The following is a 13,944-nucleotide window of genomic DNA, read 5'->3' as shown; positions in this document are numbered from 1 at the left end:
TGTAAACTACAAAGGGAAAATGAAAGGAATCAAATTATTGTTATAGTTTACTTTCCAAAAGTCTCCCTCTTCTTGATTAGTGCTATGATTATGATGATGATTACTTATCTCTTATTGAGTGTGGTGGGGGCTATAGTTGGCCTTTTTCAAATGTCATCTTAAATCATTCTATCAACTCTATAATTATAATTGACATTTCGTGCACTAGAAACTTAAACTTCAGATTTTCAGTGATTTGTCCAGGGTCATCAGTAAAGCAGGGATTAGAACCCAGATTTTTCTTTTTCTTTCTTTCTTTTTTTTTTTTTTTTGAGACAGAGTCTCACTCTGTTGCCCAGGCTAGAGTGCCGTAGCATCAGCCTAGCTCACAGCAACCTCAAACTTCTGGGCTCAAGCAATCTTCCTGCCTCAGCTGGGGCTACAGACATGTGCCACCATGCCTGGCTAATTTTTTCTATGTATTTTTAGTTGTCCAGGTAATTTCTTTCTATTTTTAGTAGAGACGGGGTCTTGCTCTTGCTCAGTCTGGTCTTGAATTCCTGAGCTCAAACCATCCACCCACCTCGGCCTCCCAGAGTGCTAGGATTATAGGCATGAGCCACCGTGCCCAGCCCCAGATTTTTCTGATTCCAAAATGATTCCTACATTCCCCCTCATAAGCCAACTTCCTTTCCTTCTATACTCATTGCCACCCCCAGTATGTTCATTACTTTTCCGAAGTCCACAGGGCTTTTTTTAAAACATGTATCATGGGTTAATCCTTTTGTCTGAGGTTTTTAGCAAAGTGGCCATTCATAGTCACTGGCTGAGATGTTTATGGAAAGATTTCTAGTTTAGCAACTTGTTTTTCCATCATTCCTTTAAGTCTCAAGGCACTTACATCTAGCTCAGTAAATAAGCACTAGGAAAAAAAAAAAAAAACACAACAAGCAGATAGATTAACAGACCAATCCTGTTGCTGAGAAGAGGATTTCCTCTCATTGGAAATTAGACTTCTCATTGGTCTAATAGGCAAGGTGTGTGCTAAGAGATTTTAAAAGCACACGAGGGAAGCCAAGACAAACAGTGACTCTTCTAAATTCACAGAAGCCCAGGAGATTTTGACATTTCCCCGAGGAGCCAGTCAGGAGGGATCCCAGCAGATGTGGTTTAGATGGAGGAGAACAGGAAGAAGGACCACCAGGCTTTGCTGAACCAAGGGGAGGAGAATGAACTGGTGAGTCTTCCCTTCTTTTTTTAGTCTTCTCGAAGTGTGTCTGGGCATTGGCTACTGTTTCCAGCTAAATTAGAAGATTGACTGTAGCACTGATGGTGCTGGCTTTAAACCCAGGAAGGGTGAAGTCTGGTAAAGCTCCTGACAAACCATAATGCACGGAGGTCCCTGCAGGGCTGAGAAAGCTGTGTCCTCTGGATGGTAGAGTTCTTGCTATCTTTATATGTGGCAGACCGTGTGAAGTTTCCTCAGACATTTAGCAGAGTATTTGGGGTAACTTGAGATGTCTCCCCCTTATTGTCTTGGTTGCTGTACAATTGGACAGACTCTGGAAAAAAATGAAACTCTTTTCTTATTCTTATGCTTTGGGTTTGTCTGCACAACCTAGGCTCAGGGAGCTTTGGGCTGAAGTCATGCTTTTTACAAGAGCAAAGAGAGGTTTTAAGCACCAAGTACTGAAGATGGAGTGGAATGTGGCCTGGGATGTTACCATAAATTAAAAAAATTCTCACTTACCTAATTCTTTTTTTCCACTGCCTCTTCTGCCAAACTTACGTAAATCTTGAAAAATAATAATTAAAAACATGAGAACTCCCATGGTGTCTATTTGGTGCTGAGGAGCTTACATTTATGATTTTATTTAATCCTCAGAACTCAGTCATGAAAGAACTAATCCTATTTTATTGAAAAGAAATCTGAGACCAGGAAGGTTAGGTAACCTGGCCAAGGTCATTAGCCTGCAAGGCACATGCTGGGAATCCAGCCCACCCCTTCTTTCTTCATAACTTGCACTGTTCACACTACAACAGTGTCTCTTGCTAGGCGATGAGAAAAGGAGCCGGAGACGGGGGAAGGGACAGAGTGAGGACACATTGGGGGCCAAAGAGAACATGGTGCATAGCCTCCCTAGTTCTTGTTTGCTAATCTAAGGAAAACAAATGATTTCATCTATATCTGTGCTGTCCAATAAGACAGCCACTGGCCATGGGTGGTTTTTGAGCACTAGAAAAGTAGCTGGTCCAAATTAAAATGTGCTTTATGTATAATATGCACACTAGATTGTAAAGAATTTAGTAAACAACACAGTAAAATATCTCAGTAAATTTTGCATTAGTTACACATCGAAATGACAATATTATTTTAGATAGGTCATCTATTATGAAAATTAATTTCACCTGCTTCTTTTTACATCTTTAATGTGGCTGCTAGGAAATTTAAAATTACAAAGGTAGCTCACATTTGAGGCTTGCATTATTGTACCATGCTGAGCTTGATGATGGTACAGTGCTTTCAAATCTTCAGACTGAAGGGATTTAAGAATTAAAATCTATGCATCTGTGTTGCTGCACAATTCTGTGTCAGCTCTGAAGTTTTTCAACATGTAGATGAGTGCCCATGAAAATCTTATGTTAATCTTTATTTTTCTCTAACGAGGTGCTGTATTTGTAAAGTTTATAGCCCAATATTTTAATTCTCTCAATCACAGATGGCACAGGTGTATCAAAGGATTAAATAATGGGCCAGGTACTACAGTTACCTTCTTTTTTGTGAGTAATCAAACACTTTTTGAGACATCCACTAAATAACTCTGTTAGGAATCCAACTATGCTTACCTCGTGCTGTCAGGGCATTCTGGGGACAAGAGATGTCTGTGGATTTCTCTGTCATAAATCTTACTCTTGGGCAGAGAGACAGACGCAAATCCTACTCTGGTGGATCAGGTAATCTGGTGAGTCAGGTAGGCCTGGGGGGAAGGTGACAGAAGTGTACAAGCTAAAGAGGAAGCTGTGACTTGGCCCCAGGCAATGGCTTACCTGCAAGTCAACAGGCCCAGTGTTGTCAGGTCTTTAAAGGGAAGCCAGGAATATGAATTTTTATGTGATATAGTCTGATTACAAATTTTGAAAACAAATTCTTTTTTTTAAACAATAGGTCAAAGTAAATCTGGGTATGGTTCAGTCCCAGCCTTGAGGGCTGTCAGTCTGTGACGTTTATAGCATCTCCCTACTTGCTTTTCCTTTCGCGAAGGTTCCCCATGGGCCAGGCTGACTTCTACTTGCACTCATTATTTCCAGTGAACAATCAGCTGTGGTTGTGAAAATTAGACACTTATTAATGCAAATAATACATTCCTTCAGTCAAACACCCATGAAGAACCAAAGTGGATGGGGAGGGCCTATGAGATTATTCAAGCGCAGGCTTGGGTTGCTTTGCTGAGCTCAGCATGGATGTGAAGTATCGCATTACCCCCTAGAGTTGGACTCCGTGGTCATTCCCTCTCCTGTGCTCAGGTCCTGTCTCCTCCAGCGGGGATAGACAGCCAGTGCTTACTGTGCTGGCCACTGCACTTGGGCTTGGAGCTGGACAAACAGGTTTTCATTTTACCCTCCTAACAGCCATGCAACACATACCGCCTCACTGTACAGGCCTCTATTGTCCTTCCCGACCTATTCCCGCCCAATTGCCATGTGCCCCATTACTACCTGGCTCTAATAGGCTCCTTTTCCTTCACCTGTCTTTTTCCTAAAAAATTTCCCTGCCCAGGTGTTTCTCTCAGCCCCTCCCACAGTCAGCTTTTCTCGCCATCTTTTGAGGCCCTCTCAGGACCCACAGCTTCACTAACAGCCCACAGGGTCCTTCACAGTACAGACCCTAATGAGCCCGGAGCCTCCCGGCTGTAGAGCTCAATGCCTAATGGAGTGGGATTGGGCTCAGGCTGACCTGGGTTTGAATTCCGGTTCTGTTAGGCAAGTTATTTAACCTTTCTCATGACTACCATTTGGGATTGTGGTGAGGATTAAATGAAGTAATACAACTTTTCTAAAAATATCTTCTATAGAACAATACTGTTAATGGGTATTTTATAAAAAGTTTCCTTGTTCTCTTTACCAATTAGGTTTGAGAAATACAAGGTAAAACAGCTCAGCAGGTAATGGCAGGGCTTCTCGAATCTTGAATATGTTTGTCTTAGTTCATTTTGTGTTGCTACAACAGAATACCACAAATTGGATAATTTATTTCTTACTCTTCTTGGCTCTGGGAAGTTCGCGGTCATGGGGCCACAGCTGGTGAGGGCATTTTTGCTGTGCTGTCCCATGGTGGAAAGAGGCCAAAAGGCAGGAAAGTGTGAGAGAGCAAGAGAGCAAGAGGGGGCCACGCTTTCTTTTATAACAAGCCCACTCTTGAGATAAGTAACCCACTTCTGCGATAATGACATTAATCCATTTATGAGGGCAGAGACCTTATAGCCTAGTCACCTCTTATTAGGCCCCATCTCCCAACACTGTTGCACTGGGGATTGAGTTTCCAACACATGAGCTTTGGGGAACACATTCAAACCATAGCAATATCATGCTATCCCTTCTCATCCAGGCATGCCTGGAGGCAAACTATGTGCATATCAGCCTCTGTTTCAGGGTCCTGTGGTCACACTTACTTGCTGCATTTACTTCCTGAATCATCTGGATTCTGTCCCCATCTGAGCCACAAGTGCTGCTTTATTCATATTAGTTGCAAAGCCCAATCATTAAATGTCAAAATTACAAATGGGAGCAGCCCCAGAAGACAAAACAGCTGCTTGTCATGGAGACCACAGAATTGATAGGAGAGCCTTTCACTTCATCCTCATCATCTTCTGTCAGCAGTGGGGGAGCTCTAGACTCTGAGCCAGCAGATCTGGGCTTTAGGCAAGGCTCTGCTTCTAACCACATGGTTGTGGACACCTTTTTGGACCTTACTGGTTGCCTAAGAACAATACCACTTACTCTCCCAACTCACAAATTTTGTAAGGGTCACATATGAAATGTGGAGAGTACTATATAAACTCATGATTCATTTATATGCTAGGAGTCAGGAGTTATGATGTGCAATTTGAAAAATGCAGGAATTATTAGATGAAATTGATGTTGAGTATATTTCCCTTTTCTCTGATTGAAACAGGGAATGATAAATGTTTGAATTCTACCATTACCCCTAAATAATATGTGAAGAGTTGTTAAGAAAAGCCAGGAATTTTGAACATTTCGATTGTTTTACACAATGTCATGTACTCTTCATCCTCCATTAATGGACAAAAAAAAAAAAATACACACTCACTCAAAGGATTAAAATTGAAAAGTGAAAATTGAAATTGAAAAGCCAGACTGTTGTCTCTCTCCTGTCTTCAATCAACATGTATATTAACAGCTTGGATGAAGGCAAACTTATCAATCTTCAACTGACACCTAGTTATGAGGGAGAAATAACAGTACAGGTGACAGAATCAAGATATAAAATTTTCTCTAGGCTGGATTATAGGAGAGAAATTGACAAGATGCTATGTAACAGGCCTCACTATTGAGTTTTCGTTTTAAATTATCATCAAAATACAAGTGAGAGTATCAATGACTTGGGCTTAGTAGCTATGGGTGAAAAAGTAATTGGAGTGTTTTATTCGATTATGGCTAAATTTTAGTTGCCAATATGATGAAGCTATAAAAAATTAGTTCTGTAATGCCTTAATATAACTCTGTTCTGCAGAATAGAAAAACTAAAAATAGTTTTGCTATAATCGGTACCATTTAGGAAAACTCCAGAAAGTTATATTTAATTCCAAAACTTACACTTTTAGAGAAATTTCAAGAAGTATGGTGTATTTGGAGGGATATGTGTTTATCACAAGTAAGAACTGTCTAAAGAAATTGGGAACAGTTTCCCAAAGAACAATTATGGTAATTGTCTTCCAATAGTTGAGTGGCTAATGTGGAGAACAAAGTAGAGATTGGCAGATTCCAGCCTGATTTATTTTCCTTGTCAGAACTTCCTAATCATCTGTGGTGGCAAAATCCTAACATGACACCTCTGCAGTGACCTTTGCCCTTGTATAATTCCCTCTAGTTGAGTGCGAGCAGAACCTGAGCAGAGGACCCAGCTAACTGGATTCCTAACCCATGGAAACTGTGAGATAATAAATTTGTATTGTTTTAAGCCACTAAGTTTTCCATGAAGTGAGAGTAAACTAACACACCATCACAGCTGTCCAGTAAGAGAATATGCAGCTCTGTAATGTAATGAAATCTTATCTAAAGCAGACAATAGATGCTCATCTGTAAAAAATGGTGTACAGCTATTTTTATCCTAGAGAGAAATTTGAATGAAATAATCTCTGAGAACCCCGATCCTGATTAGTGATGCTCTTATTCCACAAGTGACTTTTAACAGAACATACCATCTTGTCTCATGCCCTTGATCTAGGGCAAATTCTGATTCCAGAAATTGTTCCTGCTAATCAGCCCAAGCATCTCATTATCTTTTGCTCCACACTTACTGCTCTTTCTCTTTCTCTCTGTTAAGCTTCACCAAACAAGGATCCTTAGTTGCAGGAAGACCACGGTAGCACTTTTGCTGTAGTGGTGCTGGTTTACATGATGGGAATGCCTTGTAGCTGACAGTGATAGTGTGTTTATCTTTTGGGTATTGGGTTTTGACTCACACTGCTAGGCAGTGAAGGGTCTTTCCCAGTCCAGAAAGAAAGCACAGGGGGGAAATTTAATAGGTGGAACTAGTGAATAATTTTTGAACATTTCCAAGACTCTGTTTCTTTGATCTAAAAATAATAATTTGTAAATATTAATATTAATAATAATAAGCATTATTATTACTTAAAATAACACTTCATAGAGTTGTTGTGAAATTAAATGATACCTAAGTGCTCAAGAAAGATTAGTTCTTGTTGTCAAACATAGTTAAAGGTGAAAGTGATTCAAGACATCTTATCCTTACACAAAGGGCCCTCCACGGCATGAATGCAGGGCATGATGTGTGAAACTGTGATTAACAATGCTTGATAATTACTGACAACTGATGCAAATTGCTACATGTGGCCAAACCAAACAAGTAATAGCAGGCTGAAGAATAATGATCATGCTAACATGATCAGTTAACCAGGAACAATATTATCCTAAAATCAAAGAGAAGAATCTTGAAGCACTGGCAGAGGTAGAGATTAGAGAACAGAGTTTTAAGAATGTCCTCCCATCTAACATGTACAGAAACACCATTCGTCATGTCCAGGTAGAGCCAACAAGGGGCATATTGTTAATAATGAATAGAAACCTGGTGCTGTGATTAAGGAACATCATTGGCGTGTCCTGGTAAAGACAAGGGAAGATTGTTAATAATGAGTGGAAACTTCGTGCTATGATTATTGCTTTAAAAAAGGAGATAAAACATGATGAATTCTAACCACATAAAAGGACATAGAAATATGATCTCCTTGGCCATGATTCAAGTGAAAAGTTTGAGGTCTATACAGAGAAACCTAACTTGCTCTAAGGCTATTGTATAATAACATTCTTGCCCATAGAAAAGCCTAATATGTCACAGCAAAAACCCCAAACTAGAAACATAGACGACAACAACAACAAAAAACCTAGCATTGCCATTTACATAAGGGAATTATTGTAGTGAGAATTATTTATGTTATGTCTTGGTTGAGTAAATACATTTGTAACTTAGCCTGGTAGGAATCTTGGTTTGAGTTAAGTGAAAAAGCTATAACCCAAAACACTGAGTCCAAAGGATTTGAATCACACTCTGTTGTGCCTATGCATGGTGAGTACTCAAAAAATAATTTAGATGGCTACCCACATGAACAGTGAATGTAAGAATAAGAGGATTTACACAAACTAAAAAGACCTGTTCACAACACCAGTCTCGTATAAATGTTAGTGCTCTGGGTACAATGAAAATCCGGGAAAAAAAGGCTGGAAGCAACCCCGGGGGTTGGTTCCATGAGACTGAAAGGATCCTACCAAAAAAGAATTTGGTGAAGAAACCATGTTTAGATGAAACTGCACCCTATAATTCTCTTTTCCTGAGGATTTGGCCAATATTATTTCCATCTCTGGTGGCAAGTACAAGAGCTACCTATAAAGCAAATAAAGAAAGGAATATAATTTTAAAGGTGCCTTTTATGTGCTAGTACTTACTGTATGTTCTCATTTAATTTTCGTGAGGTAGTCACTTAGATATGCATTTACAACTGAGTAAATTGAGCCTCAGGCATGTAACATATACAAGGTCACATTACATAAGCATTGGAGGTAAGATGCTCTATTACCTTACTCTGTTACATTGTTTTTCTCCCGTACTGGTGAAGAATGATTGTGTTTGTGTGTGTGAGTGTGTGTGTGTGTGTGTGTGTGTGTGTGTACGTTCATGTATATAATTACTACATCTAGCTAATCTGAATCAATTTGGTGGTTATCCTAAAACCCTTCTCTCTAGTTTCACACACTACAAAAGTTTTCTGTTTGGCCTCTATTTGATTTCAATTTTGACAATTTGTGCTCTTTGGGAAAAGCAAAAACTCCATTTAAGCCATTGATCAATCACTTTTAGAAATATAACTATGTCATTGGCTTAGTTCTGCATGTTGCCTGTGATAAAATCATTTCACAATGAGTCCAATGGGATCAGTCACTTTTAATCTACTGAAATTTTGTTGAATTGTAGGTTAGCCAAGTTAATATTAATTCTTAACACATACTGAGCACTCAAAATGTTTTAGAAACTGTGCTAAATGCTTTGCATGCGTTATCTCACTAGTTTCTCACAACAACCCTAGAAGATAGCTATCATTATTATTCTAATTTATGGAGGAAGAGATTGAGGCATCAGAAGTAAACTGGATTCCCAAAGTTATACATATGGTTAAGTGATGGAGGTATGATGTGAGCTTGGTTTTCTCATGTCAACTGCTATACCAAACTGCTTCTGTTGGATTTTACAACCAGCCATGGTTTTCACATGAAAAATCTAAAGTTCAGTAGGTGTAAATCATAGCTGGTGAATAAGGGAGCAAGGAACATAAATGAGAGCTTCTAGAAGGCAATGCGGCGGGATATAAAGAACAGAGGCTCTGGTATCAGACCTAGGTAGAGAGCTTTGCTCTAAGTGGTGACTTAGGGCAACAATCTCTGTCAAAATTGTACCCAATTTCATTGTTACTCCTAATTCAGGCCACTTCTTATGTATTCAGGACCTAGATAAAGACCATTAAGGCTGTGGTACTTGTCCCAGTACCTGGAATACAGAATTCTAGTTGGAAACAAAAAAGTGAAGAAACACCACTGCTCAGAGAAAATACAAATTGAGTCTGTGTAAGACGGGCACAACCTCTGCGCTATTCATCTGAACTAATAGGTGGCAGATGTGGTTCCTGGCCTCATGGAACACAGCCTATTTCCATTACCAACCTTGACCCAGTATATTGCAGCTCAAACTGAAATAGTCACCTCTCTCTTCCTTTGAACCTATTGTCAAACCACCTGCTAACATTGGGCTTCCTTTTCTCTCAACACCTTACACCTCTCATTTAACTTTCACAACTACTCTCCCAGGTGTGAGCTATTAGTATTCTCCTAAGTACAGAGATGGAATCACAGACTGAGCGGAATTAAATCCTGAGGTCACATAGGAATAGGTGGCAAAACTCACTCTACTACAAGGAGCCACGTATAATGGGTTTGAGATTCTGATACTCTCATCCTATTTCCAATATCCTTACATTTACAACACCTCTGGATTCTGTTTATTTTTCTCTTATGGTACAAATACTGCTCCTGGCTCCCTTCTCTATCCTGAATTTCTCAGTGGATTTCACTGGGGGTATATAAATATTTAGGAGAAATCTGAGTGACCCTGACTGCATCAGAAGAATAATAATTAAAAAAATCAAATTATATGTGTGATTAGTCGGTCAAAATGGAAACATACAGCATGATAAACTCTAATCACTCAAACATTGCTAAGTTCATCGAGAGTATTTGATTAAAATAATGCCAGATAAAGCAGTGATTCTTTAGCCAACATCTCAAGTCCCACACCCAGCCACATATCTCTGAGAAAACTGAGAAATGATCTAGAGAGGAGTTTTGCCAAGGTTTATGAGGCCAATTTATCAAAGAAGCAAAAACAGTGTGTCTATTCATCTTTGTTCAAGATACTACATATTTCAGAAAGTTACACTGATGTTTACAAGTTTGCTTGCTTTCTTTTTCTTTCTTTTTTACTTTTTATTGCACATATAAACACAGCAGTGTCAATAAAGTGCAGTGATCTTAAGTATACAATTCAAATACTTCTGTCATAAATTAATTTTGCTCATTTTTGAACTTGATATGAGTAGAATTATGTATTGCTTTATGAGATTTCATTTGCTCAGTATAATGTCTGTGAAATTCATCCACATTGATGTCTGCATCAGAAGTTCATTCTTTTTTATTGCTTTATAGTATTACATTGTATGAAAACACAAAATTTATCTTTCTCATGTTGGTGGAACTTCATATTGTTTCCACTTTTGGCTCTTATGAATATAGCTAATCCAAATATTCTTGTACATATACATTCATTTCTCTTGTGTAAAATTCTAAGAGTAAAGTAACTAGCTCATTGTCATATTCTTAGCAACATAGTGTTTCAAGCTGTGTGCACCAGTTCATACTCTCGTCGACATATGAGAGTTTTAGTTGCTTCACATCTTTTTTAGCATTTGATATATTCAGTCTTTTAAACCTTGTTTATTCTGTGGTTATATCATTGTGTCATTGTGTAAGTTCAGGGTAAGTCCTCAAATACAATTGTGTAAATCCTCCAACTTTTGTTTATTTTTAGGATTATCTTGAGTATTCTAGGCTGTGACATATGATTGCATCTTTATTTTGTATTCCCTAATGACATGATATTGATCAGTTTCTTCAACGTTGTAGTCCATTTGGAAATTCCTTTTTGTGAAGTGCCTATTTGTCTGCCCATTATGTATTTACTTATTTAAAACGGATTTGTAATTGGTTTTCATATATTTCTAATATGAGTCCTATGAGTCCTTTTTCACATATATAGAAATATATATATGTATATGTAGGTAATATCTTCTCCAGAGATCTTTTGATGAACAAAAGCTTTTAATTTTACTAAAGTCAAATATATTTTTGCCTTTTCTGTCGCCTGTTGAAGAAATATTTGCCTACTTGGAGTTCAAAAAAAATTTCTTCTATGTTTTCTTTCAGATGATTTATTGTTTCAGTTTTCACATTTGCATATCTGTGCCATCTTGAATGAATTTTTGTTTTTGGTATAAATCAGACAGGGTGTGGGGACTCATTTTTTTTTCCAGCACTATTCATTTTGCTCCAGCGCTGCTTACTGAGCAAAGCATCATTTCCCCCATTGATTGCAGTGGTTCTTCTCTTGTAAGTGAAAAGATCATATGTTTGAGTTTCTTTCAGGATTCTTGTTACTCTTCTTGTTTTCACTTGTATATACCTCATTTTTAAAACTACTGTGGCTTTGTAGTACGTTTTCACTTGTGGTGATGTAAGTCCTCCATATTTGTTCTTTTCAATTATTGTCTTGGCTATCCTACATCCTTTGCTTTTCTATACCAATTTTAGAATCAGCACATCAGACAAAAATGTCTGATGAGATTTTAAATGAGATTGCTAATGGTTAATCACAAAACTTAATACATCTCTCCATTTATTTAGGTTTTTACTTTCTCTTAGCAATGATACACACTTTTCAGTTTAGAGGTCTTGTACAATTTTTTTAGAATTATTAAAAGGTAATTGATTTTTTCATTTAATGCTATTTAATTAATTTCTGAATTGTTTGTTACTAGTACATACAAATTGGTTTTTCTATATTGACCTAATATCTAGCAACCTTAATAAATTCATTTAAGTCTTATAATTTGTTTATGCATTCTGTGGGATTTTTATATATAATTACATTATCTATACATAGAGTTTTAATTCTTGTTTTCCAATTGTTATGAGCTTTATTATTTTATTGCCTCATTGCACTGGTTAAGAATTCCAGTACTGTACTAATAAATATTAGTGGTGATAGCTGACGATCTTGTTTTACTTGTCACACAAGTAAATGTTTGATATTTCATTATTAAGCATAATGTTAGCTTAAGGATGTTCTCATCTATTCCTAGTTGGCTGAGATTTTAAAAAATTGTGTATTGGTATTGAATTTTATTAGTTTTTTTCTGTATCTAATGAGATGACCTTCTGATTTTCCTCCTGAATGTTAATATGGAAAAGTACATTGATTTTCAAATTCTTGCATTCCTAGGACAAATACCATTTGGTAATGATATGTTGTGCTTTTAATATATCACTGATTTAGTTAGATAATATATTTTAGAATTATTTTATCTATGTTCATGACAGCCTGTAATTTTCCTTTCTTGCTACACACTTTTGTGTCTGGGTGTACTGGCTTCACAAAATAAGTTGGGGGCATTCCAGCCTCCTCTACTTATATTATGCTTGCACAAGAATGTTATGACTTCTACCTTAAATATTTCAAGGGATTAATAAACCATTTGGGCTTGAAGAATTTCTTTGCAGAAAGGTTTTAAATTATATATTAATTATTTTAGTAATCATAAAAATATATGTATTTATTTATGAGTTTATCAATTTTATTAATCTTTTCAGAGTACCAATTTGACTTTATTAATTTTATCTATTATATGTCTGCTTTCTATTTTAATCACTTCTGCACTTATATTTATGATTTTCTTCCTTATATATTTTTGGGCTTAACTTGCTGTTCTTTCTGCAACTTCAAGTTGGAAGCTTACTGTATTGATTTCAAACTTTATTTTCTTTTCTAATGTAAGCATCTAAAGCTATAAATTTCCCTCTAAGGATTGTCTTAATTGCATTCCACCAATTTTTATTTCTGAATTTTCATTTTCATCCAATTCAAAATATTTCCTAATATCCATTGTAATTTCTTATCTTTGCTTTTTAAGTTTTGAAACTATATTTTAGGTGCACAAAAATTTAGGATTGTTACATTTCTGCTGAATTGACCTTTTACCTTATGAAATGTCCTTGTTTTTCTCTCATAACATTTCTTTCCTTAAATATTCTTAAAGAAATATATTTTATCTGATATCAATATAACTACATTAGCTTTCTTTTGTTAGTGTTTGCATGGTATATTTTCTCCTTCTTCCCCCTTTTAACCTGTCCACTGCTTTATGTGTAAAGTGGGTCTCTTGTGAACAGCATATAGTGGGTCTTTCATTATCCAATCTAACAATCTTTGCTTCCAATCATAGTAGTAAGGCTATTTACATTTAACATAATTACTGATGTAGTGAGTTAAATTTCATAATGTTGCTATTTGCTTTCCATTTATTCTGTTTGTTCTTTTCTCCATTTAACATCATATCCCAGAATGTCCCAGGTTTCTACATTGACACCATATATTTTTGTTTTTACGTACTCTACCATACCCCATTGTTTTGACATTTCACAACTTACTGACTCATTAGCTATCATTTGGTTCTCCCAATAATTTTGCTATTACAGATAATCCTGCACTAAACATCTTAAATGTATCACTTTCTTTTTTATGTATTATTTCATTCGGTTTTATTTCTAAGTGAGAAATTGCTGATGTAAGGGGTAGAAACATCTTTATAATTCTTGATACAATTTGTCATCTTACTTTCCTTAGAAAACTATTCCAATTCACAAAGTTATTAGGAGTATTGGCTGTAGTGATTTTACTGCAGTCTTGCTAGCATTGTGAGTTTCTTTTTTAATTTTAAAAAGGTTGTATAGGAGAAAACTGAAGGAGTTCCAGAATTATGGTTATCAATGCCATTACTGTGTGTAAACAAACAGAAAAAGAGAAAGTTGTTTATGAATGAGCTCATT

The 13,944-nt window shown here is 36.7% G+C and overlaps 1 protein-coding gene across 1 annotated transcript in view; it reads left to right on the top strand.

The window, feature by feature from the left end:
- Window positions 1-1,090: 1,090 nt before the first annotated feature.
- ATP13A5 (ATPase 13A5) overlaps window positions 1,091-13,944 on the top strand; it is a 105,416-nt gene continuing 92,562 nt past the window's right edge. The window contains exon 1 of the mRNA XM_045539947.1: window positions 1,091-1,216. Coding sequence (XP_045395903.1) covers window positions 1,154-1,216 — 63 coding nt within the window. The 5' untranslated portion in view covers window positions 1,091-1,153. The remainder of the gene's footprint in view (window positions 1,217-13,944) is intronic.

Source organism: Lemur catta, chromosome 1 (genome assembly GCF_020740605.2).
Source record: "Lemur catta isolate mLemCat1 chromosome 1, mLemCat1.pri, whole genome shotgun sequence".
NCBI classification, from domain to species: domain Eukaryota; kingdom Metazoa; phylum Chordata; class Mammalia; order Primates; family Lemuridae; genus Lemur; species Lemur catta.
The sequence above is the reverse complement of the archived record's forward strand: the minus strand, read 5'-3'. Positions and strand labels throughout refer to the sequence as shown.